Genomic DNA, 27,470 nt, shown 5'->3' with positions numbered 1-27,470 from the left:
AAACTTTCGTTTCGTTCAATAGAACATTTCCTTTCTTTTTTTCTTTCTTTTTTATTTTTTTTAATTATTTGTTGTTTTTTTTACATTTATTTAATTCTTTAATTTATGTGACTTTTTTTATTTATTTTCAATTAAAACAATGCACACGTGGCGCCTTTGAAGTGCCACGTCAGCGTTGACTGAGTCAAAATTGGTCTAGGGGGCCAAAACTGCCAAAGATCCAATACATAGGGGGCTGTTTTGTATTTTAATTAGTTAGGGGTCCAAAATCACAACTTCTTGAAACTTAGGGGACCAAAAATGCAATTAAGCCTTTTATTTTCAAAGTAGCAAAAACTGTCTCAAATTCACACACGTAGATGCAAATTTCGGATTCAAACTCGAGTGAAGATATTCAATGTAGTAATGTCGATATTGCTGGTTAAACTATGTCTTGCGTACAAAAAAAATTGGTTGTTAACCATCTTAATTTCTAATCTTAAAAGACCATCCGATTTTTTTTTAGTGGTAAAAGAGGGCTAAAGCCCTAAGCGAAAAAAAAACTACATAATTACATGAATATCTCTATATATGTAATCCTCGAAAATATCATAAAAAAAAAAAGAGCTCGAAACATCATTATGAGGAGTCTTCATCACATGAATGTCGAAAGAATTTAAAGAGAAGTTGAAATTATCTAGTCAATCAACAATTCTATTTTTCTTCCGTTAAGTATGGTTGAATTGCACCTATCGGTTTAACTTTAAAAGCTCTTGAATACGACACACCAAAGTGGGTGTGACTTGCCATTAACTTTGACGTTTCCTTTGATCCTGTCAACCAAAGTTATTGAGTCACTTTCCATTTGAAGGTGGTGAAAAACTTTTATTTTTTATTTTTTTACCAATGTCATACCTGGGAGATTAGGTGAATCCCTTATGTTGTTTGTTTTTTTGGTAAAAGAAGCGAGAGATCAAAGTAAAAACAAGAAATTTTGTTTTGGGTGAGTAAAAAAACAATTTATGTGTCTGGTTATGTTTATCACTTTATCTACATACAAAAAACAAAGAATAGAACTGACAAAAAAAAATAGAAGCATATTTATACATATGATATTAATAAATGTAACAAGAAAAGTCAAGCAACAATGTCTCATAGTAGACATTACATGACAAATTGAATCTAAAATTAGTGCCTTCATTAAAGCCGTGTTTAAAGGTAGCTGAAAAAAACAGCATTAAGTCAAAAAAATTAATACAAGTTTATATAAGAATTCAAACCAAAATTTTATAGAAGTCCAATCTAAATCAAGTTTTTATTTGTTTTAGGTGTAGAAATGTTTTGATGTTAATTAATTTTTTCCATAGTCAAAATAACCATTGACTTTGTTTAGGCTTTTCATGCCAAGTTGGACAGTGGACAACATAGCCAAATATGGTGGATCTCTCAAATGCAAAAGCTATGATTATTATGCACCAACGTGATGGTTATTATATATAGTTGTGGATCTCATGCATCACGAAGGAACATAGCATATTCCATAGTTGTATTTTTTAACATTTTTAATCAAAATCATCATAAGATATTATTTTATTCTACTGCTATACCTTTTTTATGAAACAATATTCATAATGCATAGTGTAGTGTAGTCCCACTTGATGTCTTCTGGCTATGGTTTGGTATCATTGGATGTGTCGGTGGGATTAGGTTGTAACGCGGTGTTCAAATTTACAAAGATAATGTTATGTCAATTGGTTAGAAATTAAGGTGGGAACAAGTAGTGAGAAAGTATCTCTCTAAAATCAAGTAGTAAGTAAGAAAGTAACACGTTTGTTATTATTCTATCTATGAAGTTTTTTTGTTATTATTCTATGCATATATATTTTGTCGTTTCCAAACTTGTTTTTTTTTTAATTTAAGTTTAGTGTTTGTTAACCTACGCTTATGTATTGTGTCATTCTTATTTGTTTCTTATTAGTTTTCTCTATTTATTTACGATTAAAATCATATTTTTTGTCATTTGTGAGTATTTACTCTCATGTTAAGTTTATTAGGAGGCATGAGGTTGCTCATATGTTAATTAAGACAACCATATTATTTTCTAACTTTTATGTATCATTGATTTAATTTTTAATGAAATGATATAAGTTATTTTCCTTAAAAAAATTGTTGGTATAAAAAAATGACTTTAATTTTACGTTGATTGATATAAATATCAGCATTTTTATCAATTTTTTAAATTTTTTTTGAAAAAAAATTATAAATGCCACGTGTACACAATAAAATAATAAAATTATACAGTCGGCGTGCCACATCAGCGAAAATGCATAGTCAGTTGGCTTAGAGGGTTTCTCAAAACAAAAATTTTACAAGGACGGAATCTGACAAAAAAATTTACAGGGGGAAAACCAAAAATGACTTATATTGCAGGAGGTAAAGGCCTACTAACCCTTTGGGATATCAATCTAACCGTTCATTTGCAGAATTTTTATTTTTTATTTTTAAGAAGTTAAATTAGCTCATCTAGATTGACATTGAAGAGAATCGAACATTAAATTAATACCACTAAACCAATTCAAGTGAGTTCTTCGAAAAATTTCATTTGAAGTCATAATATAGATTATAGAGCAACTCACAAAAATTGGCACATGAAGAATTTAAACCTAAACCTTTAAGAGAAACTCACTTTAAGGTTTCAAGATAACACAATCGGACCAATTCATTCGCAACCCACTTTTTTTTTTTGTTTGGTACACAACTCACATACCTATATTCTTTTGCAACAATACATTTATTTTCTTAGAAGGTTAATGTTTGTGAAGTATTGTAAGTGTTAAGAAAATGAAACTCGGATTTATTCATTAAACAAAGGTCTATTATATATTTGTATACACTGTAATGACAATGACAACCAGAAGGAGGTAAAGAAATAGCATAACAGAAAGAGACTCTCGAACTAATTATCATTATCTTAAAGTTCATACTAACAACTATTAAAACTACACCGAATAAAATTATCTTAGATTTTTGCACCAAAATAAAAAATTGCTAAGATATTTTAAGAAGAAATTATAGTTATTTTCTTTCAGTTGACAAATGGAGCTTTTCTTTCTCTTTCACATAGTCGGTTAGTCATATGATACATATATTATAGAATTGTCAGCAAGAGTCTCTTTCTGACCTTCACTCTAACCATATTTTTTTATTAAATAAAATTCATGCATGTCTAGTAACTATATGTGAATTTTTTTTTTAACAAGTCAAAATGAAATATAATATTAAACCAAATATGATTTACTCCGTACAAGACGTGCTGGAAGAAAAACACGCGAACAATTTACAAAGTCACGGTTGGTGCCTCGCTGAGAAGCACAAGACGAGAAAACAAAATAAGATAAATTACATGGTAACATTCATACAAAGAAGTGGGTGCCGACACCAGTCGTGATAACAAAAACTAAAAGACATTAGATTTGATTTCAACCACAAGTATGAATTCAACTTCACTTTGTCGGAAAGGATACACGGATCTGAAGCCACATTTTTAAAGATGTGATCGTTTCTTTCTTTCCATATTACCCAAACACAAACGAGCCAAATCAACCTGAAGAATGAATGAGTAGAGCGTGGCATACCCACCATCCAAAGAACCTGCTCAAAATGTTCAAACAACACGCCGGAAGGGACAAAATCGATGCCTAACATGTGATTTTGGCAGTACGTAACACCACAAAAAAGACCATGTACTGTCAAATATGTCACACACACACACACACACACGTTGCAACAAATTAGTTTTGGTAGGAATTTTATTGCGAAGCAAGCGCCAAGTAAAAACGAATATCTTTGATGGAACAACTTTATGCCACATGTTGGAAATGCGACCCCCATCCAAGACGTCGTCAGTTGCTGTCAAAAAATGATAGGTTCCGCGAACTGAATAACCTTGAGTGGGTTCAAGCAACCACTTCCAATAATCGAAAATATTATCCTGCAAAACAACGTTATGTAACAAAACAGAACACTCCCTCATACTCTCCTCCTCCCACACCAAAATACCTCTCCTCCACACCCATCCACTCCCTCCTACCTCCCACCCTAACTCTGCCACATCAGCCACCGAACACTCTCGATGCACGACTAAATCATTTAGTCGGCGGAATCTAGTACGTAGAGGAACACCGCCAACCCAATTATCCATCCAAAAGAAAGTATTTCTGCCATTTCCGACTACCCGACAAGTATTGTCTTTGAACCAATTCCCCACCCCCACACCCCCTCAGATGTTACACATCACCTACCACCACATTGAGTCGTGCCTCCCCCCTTCTTCAACCGTCCACCCTCCTTGTTATATCTAGCTTTTAACACTTGATACCACATAAGTTTCACTTAATGAAAGGATAAATGTTAGAGAAAAATGTTCATAACACATGTCTACATATAAATAACAAAAGAAATGATAATTATACAACTATGTGATAAATTTTGATACAAATCTTTTATACCCACATTATCTTATTATTATTTTCTTCTTTTTCTCTATTATCTTTTGTTCCAAAACTAAAGAGAAGTAGTGGTTGTTTTAAAATTTGTCAAAAAATTGATCGTAAAGGTATCATTTCTCAAATAACAAATATAAGGCACGCGTCATAACTAACCATGTTATATTTGTCAACAAAAATTCACCAAAATAATAATATTTGTCGACAAAAAATAATGACCAACCTCTTTAAAAATAGTAATAATGACTAACCATGATATTTTAGGACTTGGTTTAAATTTTATGATTATATTCTTACAACGATAATCGGGGACGAGCCAACAGATTTGGTAGTCTAGAATAAATTTTTGTAATAAGGCTCGTTTTAAATGCAAAATAATAACATAAAAAATAAGAGACTTATACAAATAATTAAAATATATCAATTGCATATATATGTTAAAAATAAATTAAGATTTATTATGGACAATATTTATGGTTTTTTTAGGGTTTATGTGAAAAAAATCAATTATATATTGAAGTTGTTTTCGTGTATATTGTTAAGATTCATGAACTAAGTCAAGACTGAGGTTTTCCCAAACGGGATAGAGTTATGGGTTAAAATCACAAGATTTCAAAACGTCATGGCCGGAGATGAAATATCAATCCCGTTCCAAAAATATATATAAATTTTTAAAGAAATATTTGTGACAAAATATAGTCGCAAATTCCATCCTAATAATATATACCTCCGTCAGAAAATCTCATCTTAATTTAAGTTTTTCTTTGTAGTGAAGCTATGTTTAAGTTTATTTTCTTAAGTCCTCTATAATAACTTATCTTTCCATCTTAGAAATACCTCCGTCAGAAAATCCCATCTCAATTTAAGTTTTTCTTTGTAATGAAACTATATTTAAGTTTATTTTCATAAGTCCTCCATAATAATTTATCTTATAAAAACAATTTATAATATGTGTAATTATTTTGACTTCATTTTACTTTTTGTTATAGAAATTAGCGCATACATAAACACACATGACAAGTGTTTATGCTCCAAACACTTGATTAAATTACTTATCCAAGTAGGACCTTAGACTATCATAAGTAGAGAACACTAAATCCTCTATGACTTCAACCCACACAAGTTCAACATGAAACTTAACTACAGTACTATGACCATTGCTGCTATTATCCATTTATAACATAACATGTAGACATTCTTTTAAAAAATGGTAATAAATAATTGTGAGCACATAGTCAACATCTCATGTTAGATTGGAGACAACACCATAAGTATTCATGTTACTGTACCTAAATTTTCTTCAAAGCTTTCTAATAGCCTCCCACTAATTAATTTTAGGATTAAATATGTTGTTTGTTTGTCATATAAATAGAGTACTCTAATTTTAGTTCATGTAACCTTTTTTTTATGCTTTTTATCCTTTAAATTTCCAAAAAACATCAATTTTGATATTTATTTTTTTAGTTTTTTTTTTTTTGAGGGATTTATTTTTTTAGTTTGAAAATGCTAATATGACTACTTTTTAATGATTACAATTTCAAAGATGTTAAACTTTTTGCCCTCACACAACTTAAAATTCTTGGATTTACTAACTTAAGTTCAATTTCTATCATATCATAGCATAATAATGATATTCTTATCCAAATTAAGATTTTGGTGATTTCATTGTTACATGGGGACATGACACAAGTCAATTTGATTCAGGACACAAATAAGAACAAAACATTCATTTGAAAAAAGTACTCTAGGCACTACTTACAATTTGATTTTTTGAATTTTCCCTTTTTTTTTAATAGAAATTATTTGAATTTTCCTAACTGAAAACCAACATGATCAGAAAGAAACACAATTATGGGCTGAAAGTGTTATTTGGTTCGGTTGTTTTGTAACCTAGCATGTATCAAATCACACCTTCATCCAGCGATCAAACCCCACAAGAATTGGATAGCAAAACAAACATGGGATATGGGCACTTAATGTATATCTCAATATGAGATTTTTCTTGTGATTGAGTTGAGACAAAGTCATGTGATGTTAGAATCCCTTCATTGGTACCCCATGTGGTGAGCTACCCTGGTTATTGGTTGTCTACATCAATAATGTCTGCAACATTTTGTATTCAATTACCAATAGAGTGTAGCACAATTGACGTATACTTGAGTCTCTTAAGTATGAGACTTGAGTCTCTTAAGTATGAGATTACGTATTTGATTCATGATCGATGTGTATGGAAGAACATTTATTTAGATCTTCGTACTTCAAATGATTAGTATCTAGCTTTTGATTAAGGATCCATCAGACAAATAAAAAAATATTGTATATAATTAATTGTATATTAGTTTTTTTCCTATTAATTAAAATTGTCTACTTTATTATGTGATGAAAATAGAAAAAATATATTGCAATAATATATTGTAACACAAGTAATAAATACTTACACCTTTTATAGCATGTTTGGCTAGTGGTTACAGTCCAAATTACCAATCTTGCGTTTCGATGTTGATTTTATCACAATTTTAATAAGCTATATATTTAAGCTTCACACTAAACACACGGTTGCGTTCACACCACCGTGAACCAAACACCGGCTTAACCATTTTGTGTAAAGTTCGATCTTTCACATATGCATAAGGAAACATTAGAAAAATCATACTCCCTCCGTCCCAAATTGTATGTCGCTTTGGAGAAAAATTTTGTCCCAAATTATATGTTGCTTTACAATACCAATGAAACATTAATGTTATTTTTCCTATTATATCCTTAACTATTTATTACTTTCTCTTCTTTCAATTCTTTCATTTATCTTTCCCATATCATTTATTAAGGACAATTTTGTAAAACAACTCATAATATCTCTTTTCCACACAAAATATATTACATTTTTTAATATATGTGAAATGTCTAAAACGTCATACAATTTGGGACGGAGGGAGTATAATATATTCACGACTCATTCAATTTCTCTTATAAGAAAGTTATGGTGTAAAATATATATTTGGATTCTTGTACCCACACATAAAATCATTTGAATTGATTGAGACTTAGTAGTATATTGCTAATAAAATCACATAGTTTCTAATCATGTACAGTATAATCTAGTGAATTATATTTATATGTGATTCGAGTAGGACATCCCAAAGATCCATGTGCTATCTTATGTGTTGACCCCGGATAATGGATACTTACTTAACAGTGCAGTGATCTTAGATTCCTTAGTACATGTATCTTGATTAATTAAGGTGTAATTTTATATCCCATCGTGCCACCATTGTAATTTTGATCTTCAACTTGTAACCTTTGTTTTAATATCAAATTAATATATCTTTTTTCCCCTATGTATTGTATCAAATGATAAATTAGTTTGAATAGAAAATATGGAGAAAAAAAATGATTCAATAATCTTTGGGCCTTTATCTTTCAAAAAATGCTTTGGCTTAATCTTGCTATCAATTTTTTCTCCATACTTTGTGTTTATATTATAACTCTTGTAGTTAAAATTAAACTTTTTAATAACTACATGTATACTAATCACTCCATATCATCAAGTTGTATGTTTCTTGTGCCGGAAAATAATGATGTTTGATTAATATATTTCATTTGATCTTCTTAAAAAAAAAATACAAAAATATGATGGAAGGAAAAAATCTCAGTGGTTTTAAAATAGAGGGTTAATTACATGAATAAGTTAAAATAGAGGGATCAAAACTATAATCAAATTTTTTTTTAATTATGTATAATATAATATACATGTCTAGCCTAACCAAAATAAAGAAGAAAAAAAAACAAGTAGAAAAAAAAAAAATCAATGCACCTCGTGGATTTTTCAAAAGTCCGTTGAAATTTATCAGAACGTAATTCTCAATTGTATAAAATCTATCATAAGTTACGATCCGATGAACATTTTTTAATCAGAACGCAACTTTTAAATCGGCTTATTTTACGAATTAAGCAATTTATGGGGCACATATAATAATTCTATATTAAAAATTGTTAATTTTCAGGCCCAGCCCAATAATCAATCACACAACAAAGGAATCCCATTCATCGCTCTCTCCTCTCTGCTCCATCTTCATCTAATCATCTCTCTCCGTCGACGGCGTTGCTCTGTTCCCGACCACCACTCACCACCGTCACTGTTCAGTTTCAGGTAATTTCTCTTCTCTTCTTGTTATTTTCCTTATGTTAACCCTTTTTTTATAATAATCATTGATAGTTCTTGTAAATCTTTGATTTATAATGTTTTAGTGTATTTGAGGAGTAATTTGTTTGGAATAAGCTTTAGTTTAATGCTTTTAAGTAAATTCTAGTTTAATGTTTTACTTCTAGAGTGGCCGGACCGGAATTGATTTTGGAGGCGTAGTATTGATTCACATGTTTGGTTGCTTTCTAGTAGAATTGATTTTGCCTCCAGAATTAATTCTACGTGATGCTAGGTAGATTTTAGTTTAATGTTTTTAAGTAAATTCTAGTTTAATATTTTACGTCTAGAACTGCCTGACCGGAATTGATTTTGGAGGTGTAGAATTGTTTCTGACATGTTTGATTGTTTTCGAGTAGAATTCATTTTGTCTCCATAATCAATTCTACTTGAAGCTAGGTAGATTTTAGTTTAATGTTTCAGTGTAGTGAGAAGTGGAGGGATTTTGCCTGTTGTGGCAGGGTCGGGAGGATCAGGGCCGACCCTGACCATCTGCAACCAGGTCCGTGGCTCAAGGCCTCAAAAAATTATAGGATTCAAAATTATAGTTATAAGTTATATATTTTTAATGCTCATAAATTTTCATGTTTGTCGCGATGGTTCAATGGAAGAATGTACTTTGTTAGCATGCGTGCATTCCCGTGTTCGATTCCCGAAGTCATAAAAAGAAGGAAAATGGGGATCAAACCTAGGTTATGACATTCATTAGCCATTAAGCATATACCACCCAGCTGTAGTGCTGGATATTATCATTTGCAGCACACACATGTACACTGAAACATGAAACTAAAATCTACTTAAAAGCATTGGACTAAAGCTTGACTCCTAACAAATTGCTCTTCAAATACACTCAAACATTATAAATCAAAGATTTACAAGAATTGTGAATGATTATTATAAAAAATGGTTAACTATGTTTTTTTTAATAGAGCTTGAAGTTGTATTTTGATGTTACTGATTAGAATATGACTATTTTTTACGTTAGTTACAAGGATGACTATTTTTTTATGTTATTGATGTTTATTTACAGTTTAAATATTGGATGACTCTTTTTAAAAAAATTGTACTATTTTTTAATTAGGGGTTCATTTTTACTATTTGAACAGACCTTCGATTTGATTGGGCCGATCCTAGGGAGGATGACGGCCTCACTTACAGAGCTTGATGACGACATTGTCCGCACCATGTCCATAGGAGCCGTTTTCTCCGACTACGTTGGGAAGATATATTCGATTGATTTCCATCGTAAGGATGATTTATTGGTCACAGCTGGTGAGGATGACTCAGTGCGACTCTATGACATTGTTAATGCTAAGCTGTTGAAGACCACTTATCATAAGAAACATGGTACTGATCAAATATGCTTTACTCATCACCCTAGTTCTGTCATATGCTCTTCAAGGTACAATTTGGAGTCTACCGGAGAATCGTTGCGATATTTATCAATGTATGATAACCGCTGCCTACGATACTTCAAAGGGCATAAACAGAGAGTTGTTTCTCTCTGCATGTCTCCTATCAATGATAGCTTCATGTCTGGTTCTGTCGACCACAGTGTAAGGTTATGGGATCTACGTGTAAATGCATGCCAGGGAATCTTACATGTACGCGGTAGACCTACTGTTGCTTATGACCAACAAGGTCTGGTCTTCGCCGTTGCAATGGAAGGCGGGGCTATTAAGTTGTTTGATTCACGTTCGTATGACAAGGGTCCCTTCGACACTTTTCTTGTTGGTGGTGATACTGCCGAGGTTTGTGATATTAAATTCAGCAATGATGGCAAATCAATGCTTCTGTCTACAACTAATAACAACATATATGTTCTTGATGCATATGGAGGAGATAAACGCTGCGGATTTAGTTTGGAACCATCTCATGGTACCTCGATAGAGGCTACATTTACCCCAGATGGGAAGTATGTCGTAGCAGGCTCTGGAGGCGGGACCATGCACGCTTGGAGTATTGACAGGAATCACGAAGTAGCATGTTGGAGCAGCCATATTGGTGTGCCTTCGTGCTTGAAATGGGCTCCTCGTCGAGCCATGTTTGCTGCAGCCTCGACTGTTCTCACATTTTGGATACCAAACAACGAACCGAATCTGAAAGCTGAAGAATATAGTGGCACGGACACCGAAGCAGGACTTCAGCCCCAAAGCCAGTGAACCAACCCAATATGCATGCTATTCCTCTGAAGCCGTGCTACAGTTTCTCTCTTTTGGTGTATCGAGAAATCAACCAAGGCCTTTTGAATTTCTCAAGATTCCAAGCTATTTTGCTTTTGAGGATGCAAATTAGATGTTGTAAATTCCATAAATTTTGATTGTATTGAGCGCTCTTTCATTATCAGGACAAATTTATGGATTAAATTAGAAGTTGTAAGTGTTTACTCCAGTTGCTAATTTTATTTAATTAATGAATCAGGGGAGTTGAACTTGAAAAACTCAATGGGCTTAGAAGTTTTAATTGCAGAATATTTAGTTGCTTAGTTTTTCTTGTTCTCTAATATTGATGAATTTGCTTAAAAATGACTTTTTTAAATAGCTAGAAAATCGATATTAACATGAAGTTATATTTTGATGTTATTGACCAGAACGTGATTCTTTCTTATGTTACTTACAATTTAAATAAAAAATGGTTTTTTTTTTTTAAGATTAGGGTTTTCAAATTGTTTAAGACAATACTGATTATCAATGTAGGTTGGTTGGTAAGGAGTTGGCTCATATCTTGCAGTGTGAATTCAACTTCGTCTGTCCACGTTAAAATCTCGTTGATTAAATTCTATATAAATTTTGAGGTTTACTCTGAACTTGTTGACCCTCCCTTATCCGACTCTCTCAAACTTATTCTATAAAAATCAAGTATTGATCCTATAAACTTAACACGTTGTTGTGTCTTATTCATAACTTAGTGTATAAATCATCAAAAGACAGAGGTAACATGTATGATACATACAATTATATTATAATAGTATTAAAAGGATAATAAAATAATATTGCTAGCTTAACATAACAGGTCAGAGCAATTTAATAATATCTGACAGCACGTATAATAATAAGGAACAACTGATGCATCATTGAACCCATGTACCAGTTAGGGTACCCTTCAGAATTTTATATTTTAGCAAGCCACATCAATCTTTTTTGATACTAGACTTTCCACTCGTGCGGCCGCACGGGTCATATACATTGTAGATGCAGTAGACAAAAACAAATCTCAATGCATATCAAAGAGAATAAAACATGTGGTCTTAAATATATGCAGATGTTGGAATTCGAACCTCAGACACCACACTTATTCACCTTAAAAATATTAATTTTTATCAATCGTGTCTTACTTCATTCTTTTGTTAAAATTATATGTCAATGTTATATTATTGGTATGTTACTTCATCTTCTTTTTTTTTTGACAAAATGTTACTTCATTATTTTGTAAAAATTATATGTTAATGTTATATTATGTACCTAAAAATAGCTCATTCTTAACCTCAACATGTAAAATGTTTTATTTAAATAATTTTCCTTTTATCGAATATTTGACATTTACCGTAAATGATACCCTTTAACTGTTTGTTGAAATGTTTCTTCCACCTGTTTGTAATATTAACAAAAAAAAATGTTGCTATAATCTTTCAAAACCCTTTTATTCCAATATGGCGATTTGTTTTGTTGAAGAAATAGGGCGATTTGTTTTGAAGAAATAGGGGAAATAAAGCGATGCCGATTTTCTTTGTTCATGAAAATAGGAGATTAGGTGTGAGCATTAGGGTTGTTCATGAAAATAGGAGATTAGGTGTGAGCATTAGGGTTAAAATAGTAAATTTATGCAATAGGTTTAGGTTAAAATTAGGGCTAAAATATGCTTCTGTGTTAACTTTAATATATAATAAGAAGATAATCTTTCAAAACCATTTTATTCCAATATGGCGATTTGTTTTGTTGAAGAAATAGGGCGATTTGTTTTGAAGAAATAGGGTAAATAAAGCGATGCCGATTTGCTTTGTTCATGAAAATAGGAGATTAGGTGTGAGCATTAGGGTTGTTCATGAAAATAGGAGATTAGGTGTGAGCATTAGGGTTAAAATAGTAAATTTATGCAATAGGTTTAGGTTAAAATTAGGGCTAAAATATGCTCCTGTGTTAACTTTAATATATAAGAAGATAAGAAGATGTATCGAGAAATTGAGAAGGGGGAAAATTCAATAAGGTTAAACAAAGGAATTTAGCATCAGGGTTAAAATAGTAAATTTATGCAATAGGTTTAGGTTAAAATTAGGGCTAAAATATGCTTCTGTGTTAACTTTAATATATAAGAAGATGTATCGAGAAATTGAGAAGGGGAAAATTCAATAAGGTTAAACAAAGGAATTTAGCATCAGGTTAAAATAGTAAATTTATGCAATAGGTTTAGGTTAAAATTAGGACTAAAATATGCTTCTGTGTTAACTTTAATATATAAGAAGATTATGTTGAGATCTTTAGGTTTCTTGCAACTATATCACTATCATTTTTTAATAAAAAACAAATATTTTATCAAATGAAATCCATATCCAACTTGGGTTAGTTTACAATTACAAAAGGGGCTCCCTCGACACTAAAAACAAATACTTTATCAAATGAAATCCATATCCTTATGCTGATTTCACCACAATTTTAATAAGTTATATATTTAAGCTTCACACTAAACACACGGTTGCGTTCACACCACCGTGAACCAAACACCGGCTTAACCATTTAATGTAAAGTTCGATCTTTCACATATGCATAAGGAGATATTAGAAAAATCATATAATATATTCATGACTCATTCAATTTCTCTTATAAGAAAGTTATGGTGTAAAATATATATTTGGATTCTTGTACCCACACATAAAATCATTTGAATTGATTGAGATTTGTAGTATATTGCTAATAAAATCACATAGTTTCTAATCATGTACAGTATAATCTAGTGAATCTAACCTCTCATGCCACAAATTATATGTGATTCGAGTAGGACATCCCCAAGATCCATGTGCTATCTTATGTGTTGACTCCTACATAGTGGATACTTAACAATGATCTTAGATTCCTCAGTACATGTATCATGATTAATTAAGCTGTAATTTTATATCATCTCAAACACATATAAAATATCCCACTGTGCCACCATTGTAAATTTGATCTTCAACTTGCAACATTTTTTTTAATATCAAATTAATATATCCTTTTTTTTCTCTCTCTTTGTACCGTATCAAATGCTAAAATTAGTTTGCATTGTAGTTGAAATTAAACTTTTAATGATTTATTTTTTATTTTTTATTTTATGAATTCATGAGTATTGATCACTCTACAGCATTAGGTTGTATATTCGTCTTAAAAGATATCAAATAACCATTTTAAATACAAAAATATGATGGAAGAAGAAAATCAGAGTTTTTTTTTTTTTTTGTCAAGTAGCATATTAGTTAGAAATTATCCTTTTTAAGGTAGATAAGTGGGGTGATCGGTTCAAATCTCGACTCATGCATATATTATGCAATGCCTATACCAACTAAACTATTTTTTTTTCGAAAACTCAGTATCCGATCCATGAATCGACTAAGCTAAACTCACAGGAACAATCTGAGTGGTTTTAAAACATAGGGTTAATTACATGAATAACTTAAAATAGAGGAACCAAAACTATAACAAGTAGAAAAATAAATGATCTATACACCTTGTGGATTTCTCAAAATTCCCTTGAATTTATCGGATCATAACTCTCAATCGTATAAAACCTATCATGAGTTACGATCCGATAAACATTTTTTGGATCAGAACGCATCTTCTAAACCGGCTTATTTCACAAGTTAAGCAATTTATGCGGCACATATAACAATTCTTAACAAAATTGTTACTTTTACAGGCCCAGCCCAATAATCAATCACACAACAAAGGAGGAACCCATTCATCGCTCTCTCCTCTCTGCTCCATCTTCATCTAATCATCTCTCTCCGTCGACAGCGTTGCTCTGTTCCCGACCACCGCTCACCACCGTCCCTGCTCAGTTTTCAGGTAATTTATCTCCTCTTCTTGTTATTTTCCTTATGTTAACCATTTTTATAATAATCATTGATAGTTCTTATAAATCTTTGATTTATAATGTTTTAGTGTATTTGAGGAGTAATTTGTTTGGAATAAGCTTTAGTTTAATGCTTTTAAGTAAATTCTAGTTTAATGTTTTACTTCTAGAGTGGCCGGACCGGAATTGATTTTGGAGGCGTAGAATTGATTTTGACATGTTTGGTTGTTTTCGAGTAGAATTGTTTTAGTGTATTTGTTTGGAATAAGCTTTAGTTTAATGCCTTTAAGTAAATTCTAGTTTAATGTTTTGATACTTGTTATAATGTTGCTCAATCTGCAATTTAATTGTTTTTAATTTTTTTTAGCTGATAACAGACATTCTAGAAGCCTCTTCTTCTCATGTTTTTTTGCATTATCTAGTAGAATTTGTTCTTACCTTAGTCCGCTGCATCGTTTTTTTTCAGTTATTGTCTGTTTTGTGATTTGTGTAAGTCTTCATGGTTTTGTCATGTGAAGCACATACACGACACTGACATTGAATAGTTGACACTCGTAATAATTTGAGAAACGGAATGATTGAATGTAACCACATGTGTTGGTAACACCCACGTGTGAGACATTGGACAAACCTTCAATCTAATGTGTCGGTGCTACATAGATTTTGTCTGCCTTGGTGAGTTGAGGAGAGTGTGTGTTTATAAGCTATCCTTAACCTTGATTCTCAAACAATTTGAGAATTTTTTTTTTTGTTTGTTAATATAATTCATTTTGGCTTGTTAAAGAAAAAAAACAAATTGAGATTTTTTTGATACACCGGTTAATCAATGGTAAATTGATAAGTTTCATTGCAATATATTTAAGGTGCGTGTACTTTGATTGATGACAATCAATCTCATGAGCTATTAATAGATACAAGTTCAACTCATTAAAGCCGTGTTTTATTTTCTTCTTTTCTGATACGTTTATATTTTGCATCAATGGCTAATTTTCTGTCAAATGTCAATGTTCTTTGAGTGTAATAACAAGCATAAAGACAAAAGTTATTCATTTTGAAACTAATTGATGCTGATGATGTATATATAAAAACGTTTTGATAACCAAGTCAAGTTTTTTATTTTATTTTTTATTAATAGCCTTCAAACGCTGGCTTGATTATAAACTGTGGAGCTAGTAATCGATTATCAATTTAGTTACATAAAATGATTACTCAATGCATGCTTCTATGATTCATGGATTGATTGATAGTGGGTGTCATGTTCCTCAATGTGCATATTCTTTGTTTTATTTTGGCTGATAATAACAAACTTTCTATAACCCTCTTCTGCTAATGTTTCTTGCATTATCAAATAGAATTTGTTTCGACCTCAAGTCCGATGCACTGTTTTTATGAAGTATTGTCCGCTTTGTGTCTTATTTAAGCCTTCACGGTTTTGTCCGCCTCGCTGCGTTGATGAAAGTGTGTCTTTATAAATTACCCTTTCTTCTTTTCTATCAAAATGTAGTTCTAAATTGCAGTCTGTAACTGTAGTTGCTGCCACAATATAACAATTTAGACGTCTCCGCAATAACAGTTGCAGCCGCATCAGCAGTATTTGCTTGCATTTTACCGAAATATATAGTTCCATGGTGTAACCAGAACCACAATTTAAAACCATACATGTCAATGTTCTTGAGTATCACAAGAAGCATGAAGAGAAAAGGTTTTTCATTTTGAAACAAATTGCTGATGGACATATATAAAACTTTTGTAGGTTTGGATTGGCTATGATCGACTAGCAAAAATTTGAATCTCAAATGACTATTCTTTCTCTGTTGCCAACAAACTATTCAGGTTTTTTTTTTTTTCCTTTCTAACTAAATAATGGTTTGTTCTGCACATGAATGCTAATTTCGCTTCCTGTTTAACTTCAATTTTCTTGATATTTTGTAGGATTCCTTCATCAAGGTACTCCTCTTCTGCAATCGAAGTTTTCAGCGACAGTTGGTTATCACAGAGATGGTTCTCTTACACCACAAACGGTAATTATTTCCTCATCTCTCTGTATCTGTCCCTCCTTCACTTTATGGGTCTGTGTATGTGTTTCTAGTGGTTATTTATCATTGGAGACTGCATACTTTGTATTGGCAGATTTGTAGAACGAAGATAAAACAAAAATATTCAAACCATATTAGCACCAAATTTTTGACGTCTGCTTCAAGAAATGACCATTATAATATAAGCTATGATGATTCGCCTGAGGAGCCCTTTTTGCTAGCATTGATCAAAGAATCCTTCTGGTATTTGTGAAACTTCAGTTTGTCCTCAAAATGCAATAGTTTAGTTAATCACTCACTTGTTCCTTATTTATTGAATATCATGAAAAAATTACAAATCACTCGGTCCCAAAACAGTAACGACGATCGATGATTCCTCTAGAAAGTAGAAGCAGACAGTCTTCCTCATACATACAACAGAGACGGTGACCTTACCAGGGTCAAGTTACCCTCTCAGTTGTGAGGGAGAGGAGAACCTCCTCAATAAAACAAGGAGAAACATGAGTTTAATTTTGAGACATGCATATTGGTTTACCTTTGTTTTTGTTGAACCGACACTGGTCAAGTTACCGTCTTAGTTGCAAGAACAAGGAAAACCTCGAGTTTCTCCTATTGAGAGGTATCTTCGATTGTCATTAGTGTTCTGAGTGGTTTTTAAGTACCGCTCTATGATAAACCACCGAGGAATTTGCCCAAATCAGTAAATCTCTCCATTGCTTTTATTGCATTTACAGAAAAAATCAATCATATTTACAAACATCAATCTGATGTTTCTTTTCAGGGGTTTAAAATCTTTATTTGCATTTTTGATTGAGCAACCTAGCCAGCTGAATTACATAGAGTGGCCAAGCTTTAGTAATACGGTATGTCTCATTAGTTTATTGTTATTTTTAGTTACAAATCATGATGTGTTGAATTTATAATAACAATGTGTTGAATGGTTACTTATATGTCTTGATCAATCCTTGGCAGCTGAGGACTGCAACACTCACTCTTGTTATTGTTGCATTTCTTCTTGTTGCTTTAGCATCTGTTGATTCGGCTCTCAGCTTCCTTTTGAATTTAGTTCTTCGGAAGAGCACGTAACTGTGCAGTACTGTTCATGTTACCATTACTATGTAAGCAGTTTTCTTCTGATGATTGTAATTTGTTTAGGTCCATCCTTATCAGCATGTAACTATCGACTCCTATTGTAAACTCAAAATGAATAAGTTATTCAAGTAGCTTTTATCAAAGCCATCACTATAGGTGAAAAATTGGCTGCATTGAACGGAATCTTGTTAACAGAATTTCATGGATAGAAACTAGATACAGGATTTGAGGATAACTATAGGGAGACGGTTTGAAGCAATTGGTTGCATTGTATGAAATTTTGTAAATATAAACTTCATGGATAGAAACTGGATACATAAATATATATTTGAGGATAATGTAATTGCATGTGGTAGTCTTGTTATCAAAGTCATTGTTTCAGGTGAAGAAATTGATTGCATTGCATGGAATATTGTTATTTGTTAAACATAATTTCATGGATAGAAACTGAATAAGAAATATACAATGTGTACACCGGGTACAAGTATTGTAACTTTGGCTGTGAATTTACAACACATATGTGCTGGTATAGAAAAATTGTAAATTATACACACACACACACTCACTTTCATTTATTTTTCATTTAGAGAATGACTAAATATCGTTGCTGTCCATGGTTTCTTTATTTATACCTTCATTTCTTTGCCAGATGATATGATGAGCTTCAAATCAACTGAAATCTGGACTCAAAACAGAACTTAAATTTTAGTGTCAAAAACATGTAAAGCAAATTCTATGCTTTACTTCAACTCACTTGCACCCAAAGAGAAATGGTAACTTTTGGAAGAGCAAAAAAAGAATCGAAATGATACAAGAATGGTTGTCAAATTCAGGTTTACTCAGAGAATAATGTCTACATTATATAATGGTTATTTCAACTTTAGCATACCTAAAATGATACTGGTTAAGAACAAATCAATTAATAGTGCATAAAACTCTGATCTCAATTTTAGTGCTTGACTCCACATATGCATTTAAAAATCCCAAATGACAATCTATTTGCAAAGGAGGTGAACGATACTTTGTTGAGTTTCTAGTTCTTAGTCTCAACTCCATATTTCCTAGCATAAACATAATAGAAAACGACAGTTTCTTTTCCCACTCTCTGTGATTCTTATAAACCGTTCTGGTCCGGATTTACCCATCTGGGCGGGGGGAAAGTGTTTTCCCAGATTTACCCATTCGCATGTGAGAAAAATTGTTTTTTCCCCGTCTAGATTGGTAAATCTGGAGGGGTGGGATTAACTTTGATGAGCTGATACCGAGCTAGATAAACCTCTGCATCCTTCCTATATTCTTAGAAACCTTATGGCTAATGTCGGACAATGAAATGTTTTTTGTGATCTATCAAAGGTCAAGGTGGCTCTGAGCCCTGTACAACCACGACAAGCAAGTTAGAACTCTAAATCACGAACAATGAAGTTTAAGTAGAAGAGTCCAATGTTTTAAGACTCTAAATCACGAACTAGTAACCTTATATTCTATATCTTTATAGAGAAAACTTTGTAATAAAATGATGCTACTTAACTTGCTAAAAACCAGCAGAAAACCAGAAAAGACCTGCGATAGCACACATGAATGACACCCCATGCAGAAAATCACCGTAAAAACAGTCTTGAGGATCCCAACACCGTTCGTAGTAGAGGCAAAATGATTTTGCTGCCCTACTCAAAAACCACCGCTATGCTAAATCCTTAAATCTTTTCTACCACTTTCCCCACGGACGGTCTCCACTATGTTATTGAATAGGCGATCATTACACGATATTAAATTTCAATTCTTGCACTGCATTTATTCCTAGCAAAATTTTAATAATGATACAAATGGACAAATTCCATCCAGAAGTATACTTTCGGAGATGGCTGATTTTCTCAAAAAATAAGGATGAGAGATTTTTAAGAACATATGGGGGTGGAGGAGAAATTCTCCTAATTATTGGGTGTATTATCAAAATTTGACCATCCTTTGTGTACCAATACCCCAGGTAGGCTCTATTAACTTGGCCTGTGATAATGTGACTAGTGTCACTATATTTTGGAACATTTTTTAGAGAGCTCTAATGTCACAACATATGTTCTATTAGTCTGTAATGCTATTTAATCAACCACTTCGTCCATAAGCTACTTTAGAGTTTAATTAAATGCTTATTTTAGCCACCAATGTGACACAACTCGTAGATGCTTAAGTCCCTTCACCATTTGATCTTGAGTTTGATTCCTGAGGTTGTGTATGGAAAAACATACGTCGGAAGATGTCAATCCCTTTAATGAATCTCAGTTAAACAAAATGCTTATTTTAAAATTTGACTTGGGGAATAAAAACAAGTACATAACTTATACAACCTCTTTGACTCAACTTTTTAAACACATACAATTAAAAATCTACATTCCAATGCAAATTTGGCCAAAGTTTATGAATGGTTCCTTCACTCAAATACTGGTTGAGTTATCCATCCTTCATATGTCTATTTCTGCATATCAAGCTTTAAATTTGTAGTGACCTTTCATGCTAAAATCACAACTATTTTCTAGTCTTCATAACCAGTAATGTGAATAGAACTACTATACTTGAAACCTGTGGTAATAGTAGGACTAGGGTAAAATTTAAAAAGCAAGGTTACCTGCTACCTTACCCTATTATAGATTATAATTCTCCTATTATGAAATCACGAAAAATGATTTAAATCAAATGGCCTATGTGCTGATTTGATTTTTTTATATAACATGATGACATTCTCAAATTCATTTAGTAACAAGATATTCACATAAATATGTTACTATATATGCTTATTTATAGAGCAGTTGCATTATCCAATAAACAAGATGTCCTTGCATAAGTTGCATTATTTTTCAGTATAAATGGAATCATTTTCACTCATGTTAAAATATACAATTTCATTTACAAATATAAATGAATTCTTAATTCTACTGTTACAATAAAATGTACATTAAACCTTACGGCAACTTTAGTTGAGTTTTAGACCCATAAGCATCATAAACACATTTCAAATTTATTTGTTCCATCATCAGTGGTCGTCTAGTCTCTCTGGAGTCCAAAATCCAAATGCTCCTCAGCCTTGACTGAAACAAAATTTGACATGGAAGGTTATACCAACATCAGTGGTCTTCCATCTTCAAATAACGAGATGAAATTGCGGCCAACCGCACAAATAACAGAACCGTTTATAAAAGTGGACTGGAAGGTTATACCAACACTATATACAGTTCAATTATTTGAGCGGTTGGCTGCAATTTCATCTCGGTACGAGTGATTTATTGTCATCGAACCATGACTCAAATATCTACCAGTTCAATGTTCGATTCGGTTTCTAAAACATTACTTGTTAGACATTGAAAGATTTTTCATTTAAGTTACACAAGGGAGATCCTTAAAAAAAACTTGTTATATGGTTAAGGAAACTCATCAAATACAAAACCCTAAACATATTTGGATCCTATGATGTTGAGTTTAACATACACAGAAACAAGCCAAATAGGAATGCATGTTCTTCAAAAAGGAGTGATTCAATGAAGTTTAAACTAATGTCAGTGTTGAAACATGAAATTCAAACAGTGATTGATTCATAAAAAGCTTACTCAAAAACCATAAAATCCAAAACCAAAAAAGCATAATAGCCAATTAGCCAAATCAATAGCTTTACACAGAATATCATGTTGAGTCAAGTAAACTGTGCAATAGATGGTTCAATTGATAGTTTATGAAATGTATGAAACTTTGTCAGTAATGTGTACATTGAATAAAGCTTTGTCAGTTTGGTAACTTTTTGTACAAAATTGAAGTAAAGACTTTTGTGAAATGTTTTAATTATTACTAGTACTTTTATTCACCAAAATAGATCAAAATTATGTTTGAATTTTGAAGAAATGTGTGTTCTATAAAGTCATCCTAATTTGTGTAACACTATTAAACAAGGAAATTAGAAAAACAAACCTAACCTAAACAACAAAATGAAAATGGAAAATGCACAAATATTCAGAAATCTAACGTTAATAAAATAGTCAATATAAATCAAATCCAAACTTGTCAAGTAAAATCTCGTAACTTTGCTTAAAAAAAAAGTAAAATCTCGTAACTATATCACTTACTCAATCGGCTGAGATCGTTCAACTGTGTGACTGCGTCCTTCTCATAGGTCTCGTATCGCGGATCAAAGTAAACACAAAATTATTTTCCTTACCATACAAATTCTGTTCTTCACACACAAAGGTTCACCATCAAAACCAATATAGTTAAGGCCATTTATTCATATGACATTATGGCCAAACAAAAGACTAGGACCAACTTTTTGAAAATAATAAAAAATAAAAAATGGCTATGACACTGACCTCAAATGTTGAGTATGTCTTGAAAGTTGTTCAATTTGTTAACCAAAAGGAAAGTTTGTTACTCCTTCTGTACTCATAAAAAGTGGTAAGTGGCACACATGCATTTGCTTATGTTGTCAGCACATATCTAAATTTCTCTGGCAAAAGTAGACATTGTTATCATTTATCATCAATCATGTTCATGGTTTTGTTGAGTCATCCTATTTTACTTTATTCACTTTTTGGGGCCCACAATCAATCATGCAATATAGAATGTGTTAAATGAAAACACCATAGCATATGGGGACACATTCCAAAAAAGTGACAAAAGCTAACATTATCATGATTGTGCTATGTGTATAGTATTTATTTATTTATGTGTCTTGCAAAGTCTAAGGTATGGGATAAAAAGGCAATAAAAAATTAAAAAGTATAATTTTAATAGTACATTGTCAGAGTAAAAAGAAATCACAGTCAATACATCATAATCAATCGTATATCTTGTTTTAAATAATCTGACAATTACAATTGATTGATAACAAAAATAAAGATTACTGATATGTATATAAATTTGGTGTGTTTAGTATCACGATGGATTAGGTTTTACAAAATTATGGTTACTCGATTCTTCTCATGTCTTTGCGGGATACAAACATGCACCAGATCTAAAAGAAAATGGGTGCGACTCATCCCCCTCCTTTTGTTGCTCTGCTTCCCCACCCTATCCATCGGAATCCATCTTCTAGTAAGGTTTCTTCTGCCATCAAACCTTACTAGAAGTCATCTTCTAATAAAGTTATTATCCAAAAATGAACGATACAAAGGATCAGCAGAGCGATTTTCGAAGAAAATTTGTTGAATAGGAAAAACCATGTGGCCCAATGGGCTTGTATAAAAAGAGACAAGTGTAAATTGAACTCTTCATATCGTTGGCCCACAAGTGAGGTCCAAAGTGATGAGCCACCATGCCTTGGGGAGCAAGAACTGACTTAAGGAACAATCCCTAATAACGAAAGCCATGTTAGTGATAGAGACATGCATCAATATATTGCATATAGTAAATGATAAAGAGAGCATCAAAAGCAGTTCCGTGTCCACAATAATAATTATTATCATCATGATTTGTCACTTGCTATAACTAGTCAATATCTTTCGTTTTCAATATCCACCACCTCAACCACACACCCCCATCAACTCCAATTTTGTCAAATCAACTTGACTTTATCTAATATATATAAATAAATTAGTATTTTAATAATCAATTTGTTTCAAGTGGTTAATGATCTATACGAAAGACGAATTATTTAGAAGAATTGGAGTTTCATTTTAAATGGAATAATTTTTTATTTGAATTTACTTACTTTCTGACTGAACTTAAGATTATCAAGGTTCATAACTTAACTGAAGGATTAATATTGTAACCAATTAATTTGACTAAATCCGCCAAAGACTGGACGAAACAATTTTTAGTCTGATTTTTTTTTACCTTCTTCTGAACTCTTAATTACCAAGATTATTTTTTGTGCGAACATCAGAGTTAACACAAATTAGAATTGACTGATTCAAAAGAATTCATAATTTGGCAAAACATAAATTCTATCTTTTAAATTATTTGAGATGAACAAATACAATTCAATATTTTTAAATTATTTTAATTTCAAAATATAAATTGTTTGTTGTTTTCTATAATTTCAAGGAATTGTGTGTTGTTTTCTATAATTTCAAGAAACTATTTTATTTTATTTTTACAAAAGAAACTGAATTGTTGTTTACTATTTTTTAAAGTTAAACTAAAATTATCTCATTTTAAAATACTTCTACATGATTCATAATCAAAATAGTAGCTATTCAATAAAACAGAATTCTTGCTTAGATTGGAAATTGATTTATAAATTATGGAATAACCCACTTAATTGTATTTTGATGTCCCCTACACTAACGTCTAACATATGTAATACTATGGACTTTAGTTGCACAAATCTTGTTGTCCTTGTCTTAATTTTGATTTTAATATAAATGATTTGACTCTTAATGCTTAAGGAAACAATTTTCAAGTCTACACAAAAAATTGTCAATCTTATTTGGGTCACTTTTGATTATTTTTCTCACCTTTGTCATGTGGTTTGAGCTATTGATAGATCCTCTTTACTTGATTTAGCCAGCTAGAGTATAATTTAAACTAGCCCAAGGATCACCATTTCAAGGATATATAAAAATTGTGATGTTCACATTTTTGTTTATATGATGATAGATCAATCTACATTTTCCCCCTAAAAAATACTAGCAAAAGAAAGAAAGAGACGTGTATTTTGATGTCAAGCCAGAATTTCATTCCATTTTGTCTTCTTAGATTGTTAATTAGAGACTTTGAAATTTACTGAAAATGCTGGCCATGGTGATGCATCATATATATTACTAGTAGATTGTGACTGAAGGGAGGATTATACCACTAAGTTAAGTTTTCATAAAAAGACAAATGATAGTGACAATTGATATATACACCTTAAGCAATCTTACACGTCTTAGGTTAAAAAAAAGAGATTGAATATAATTTTAATCCCCATATTTTGTCTCATTCATGGATGCATCCCTTAATTCTTAAAATAGTTTGATTTTATTTGCACATATCCATTTGATGTTAATTTTTAATTTGACAAGTGAGATAGTTAAGTGGCAATTAAGTTATGTCTGTGAGCTAAACTCAGTTGATAGAGATATTGTATTATATATACAGGAAGATAGAGTTTAAACCCTAAACATATCACATGTTTACTTTAAGAGGTGAATTTTTAACCACTTCTTGAACTAGTCATCATATTTTTTATTCTTATCCTTCTTAGATTTAATATTGGTTGATTAATTATAATAGTTAACTTTGTTTTAGGAAAAGAAAAAAAAAACACTAGACCATTTGACATAAAAAAATGACAATTAAGTTTATGTCGTGCAAGTGAGTTGTTAGTGAGAATTCACTTTGACAAGAGTCTTATAATAAATTTGATTGTTTTTGTGATATAAGTTAATGTATATTTTGAACCCACTTAGATTGGTCTAATGGTATTGGTTTGGATCTGGGAGTGTGTTCTTCTTCGAAATCTTATGTTCGATTCTCTCTAGTGTCAATTTAGGTGTGCTAATTTAGCTTCTTATAAAAAAAAAATGTATATTTTGATGAAACAAAAAATTAGTGTTTAAATGAAAATCTAGTTAAGCATTATCATACCGATTGTTTGGTCGTTGTCACATTCACATAACTATCTGGCTTATTAACATATTATAAAAATTCAATCTCAAAATGTAAAATTTTAATGAATCTAAACTTGTATATATGGAGAAAAAGTCAATATTTTAAAAATTAAGAGGTCAAAATTGTAAATTTAAAAATCGATTTAAATGAGTTATATATAGGAGACTAAAATAGTATTTTATGCCAAAATAAAAAGAAATTAGGACAATGACTAATTCAAAATAAAATATTGTAGTGGGAGATGTTGGCTCTAATACCACTTGTAACATCTCAGTTGACTTTAAATATTGTTGACTGATCCCACAAATCAACACGAGTTTTTTCAGCGTACTTTGTCTTCACTCACATGCTTTTCGGAAAACTTTTCAGAAGGTCACCCATCCAAAAACTACTCCAAATCAATAATGTTTAACTGTGAAGTTCTTATGAAATGAGCTACCGAAAAGAAGATGCATCTTGTTTAGATATGTAATACCAAACAATTCTTGTAAGCCTTCTTCCAACCATGTAGTCTCATACCTGCTCGGTCCGATGTAGTACCACTCATTCCGATGTGATTTGGTTTGCCTAGAAGCTACCAGGAGTCGCACATTGTCATGCATTGTGCATCGGCGACCACTCCTCGTCCTTGTCAGCCTCGAGCGTTACACACTTTAATCCAAACATTGAAGATACTCTCCTTTGGTTTGATAACATTAATGATTATTTTACTACCAAGGTTTGGTTACACCTGACTTTTGAGTCAGAAAAATCTTAATGTAACATTTTTATCTTAGTCTTAGACCTGGTGCTTTCACCTTCTATAAAAGATCAAGTTTATTGTGTGATTGACATGTAACAATTTTATCCCAACCTTGTTTTTGCTACAACGTCGCAATTTGGTCCAAATGGACTATGTCCACATTGTAGTCTTTTCTCCATTGCATTATAGACCGCCCAACATCTAAAAATAATTGATTTACATTCTCTATTGCATTATGCACCCTTTATTAGGTACTTTTCCAATTTGAACCCTATCATTTGGCTTAAGGAGGGGTTATCTGTTATAAGCAGACAAATTTTTACTTTCTGAATTTGGTGGTCTTAGCAAAAATGTAACACTACTTGCTTCTCAAATACAACTATCCTTCACTAAGCATGCAATATTACTTCTTGTTTCATCTCTTTCAAACATATCATAAACATGAGTCTTTTCGTGGTAGCCGTTTGAGAGACATGACAGATGGGTAAAATAGAATTCCTCCAATCAAGATTATATTGTTCTCAATGTTGATGGCAGTTGCCTTGACAACCCTATCAAAGTCGGTTTTAGTGATTTACTTTTTCACCTTTATGATTCTTGAATCTCAAGCTTCTCGAGGTTCATCCCAAAATTCTATGAGATTCTTAATGTTGAACTTCATGTAATTCACTAGAGGCTTTCATTAGCTATGTAGTTGAATCACCATGGTGTTTTTTTGTTTCATAAACTTTGCTATTTGTGTTAAACTTCTTCAAGGTTAAACTCCAAGATTTCACAAGTATACTACTTTGATCTAAGACATCAAAGACATTCTCTATCAATATTGGAAGGCCCACATCGCTCACACACTTTGAAAAAGAAAAAATATTATTGACTTTTTAGCTAAGTTTTGTGCTTCTTCTAACATTGGTTTCATGGTCCATTCCTTCCCTTCTCTTGAACTCTCAACCAACTCTCTAAGAACTTAATTTAGTGGAGTGTTGTTTTTTTCTTTCTCTCCTTTTTTTTTAGGTTTGTAACAAAAAAAAAAAGTGTTCAAGGCATAAGCGCAACCGTGCCATGTGACATGTTATTATACTAATAAATTTAGATATAATTTTTTTTTACAAAAGATATAATATTCTTTTTATGAATCTAATCATTGAATAATATTTATATTTTTTCCACAAGAATAAACTATAATTTTATAATCAAATAATTTCATTAATTCAAACAATAATAATTTACCACCAAATAATTTATGTTTTTGAATATTTCAAAGTACATAACCCTATTTATTTGTTTATGAATTAGTAGTTAGTAGAATG

At 31.6% G+C, this 27,470-nt stretch overlaps 2 protein-coding genes and 1 long non-coding RNA gene across 5 annotated transcripts; 2 read left to right on the top strand and 1 right to left on the bottom strand.

Annotated features, from left to right (window-relative positions):
* The first annotated feature begins 8,478 nt into the window (after positions 1-8,478).
* Positions 8,479-11,138, top strand: LOC25495223 (protein ANTHESIS POMOTING FACTOR 1). Of its 2 annotated transcripts, none has more exons than XM_013595410.3 (2): positions 8,479-8,631; positions 9,789-11,138. In XM_013595410.3, exon 2 carries the CDS (start codon positions 9,822-9,824, stop codon positions 10,842-10,844), a length of 1,023 nt encoding a protein of 340 aa, XP_013450864.1. In that variant the 5' UTR covers positions 8,479-8,631; positions 9,789-9,821; the 3' UTR covers positions 10,845-11,138. The 2 variants fall into 2 exon arrangements, with proteins under 2 accessions (XP_013450864.1, XP_024642428.1); XM_024786660.2 differs by having other exon boundaries at positions 8,522-8,631; positions 9,764-11,138.
* A 3,422-nt stretch (positions 11,139-14,560) lies between these two features.
* LOC25495222 (uncharacterized) lies at positions 14,561-18,801 on the top strand. Of its 2 annotated transcripts, XM_024785351.2 has the most exons (7): positions 14,561-14,714; positions 16,475-16,554; positions 16,654-16,742; positions 16,852-17,000; positions 17,539-17,620; positions 17,730-17,875; positions 18,499-18,801. In XM_024785351.2, exons 2-6 carry the CDS (start codon positions 16,518-16,520, stop codon positions 17,841-17,843), a joined length of 471 nt encoding a protein of 156 aa, XP_024641119.1. In that variant the 5' UTR covers positions 14,561-14,714; positions 16,475-16,517; the 3' UTR covers positions 17,844-17,875; positions 18,499-18,801. The 2 variants fall into 2 exon arrangements, with proteins under 2 accessions (XP_024641119.1, XP_013450863.1); XM_013595409.3 differs by lacking the exon at positions 18,499-18,801 and having other exon boundaries at positions 17,730-18,218.
* A 1,837-nt stretch (positions 18,802-20,638) lies between these two features.
* LOC112422452 (uncharacterized) lies at positions 20,639-22,496 on the bottom strand. Its single transcript, XR_003012749.2, has 3 exons — positions 22,196-22,496; positions 21,956-22,057; positions 20,639-20,929 (listed from the first exon to the last, which is right to left on the bottom strand). It is a non-coding gene; the product is annotated as an uncharacterized lncRNA (long non-coding RNA).
* Between the last annotated feature and the right edge of the window lie 4,974 nt (positions 22,497-27,470).

Source organism: Medicago truncatula, chromosome 6 (genome assembly GCF_003473485.1).
Source record: "Medicago truncatula cultivar Jemalong A17 chromosome 6, MtrunA17r5.0-ANR, whole genome shotgun sequence".
In the NCBI taxonomy this organism is placed as follows: Eukaryota; Viridiplantae; Streptophyta; class Magnoliopsida; order Fabales; family Fabaceae; genus Medicago; species Medicago truncatula.
This window is presented reverse-complemented; position numbering and strand designations above follow the sequence as displayed.

Coding starts and splice junctions, on each gene's coding strand:
- LOC25495222 (XM_024785351.2), top strand. CDS start 16,518: ATGACTATTCTTTCTCTGTTGCCAACAAACTATTCAG. Junction 17,001..17,538: donor TTGATCAAAGAATCCTTCTG/GTATTTGTGAAA, acceptor GTTTCTTTTCAG/GGGTTTAAAATCTTTATTTG. Junction 17,621..17,729: donor GGCCAAGCTTTAGTAATACG/GTATGTCTCATT, acceptor AATCCTTGGCAG/CTGAGGACTGCAACACTCAC.
- LOC25495223 (XM_013595410.3), top strand. CDS start 9,822: ATGACGGCCTCACTTACAGAGCTTGATGACGACATTGTCCGCACCATG.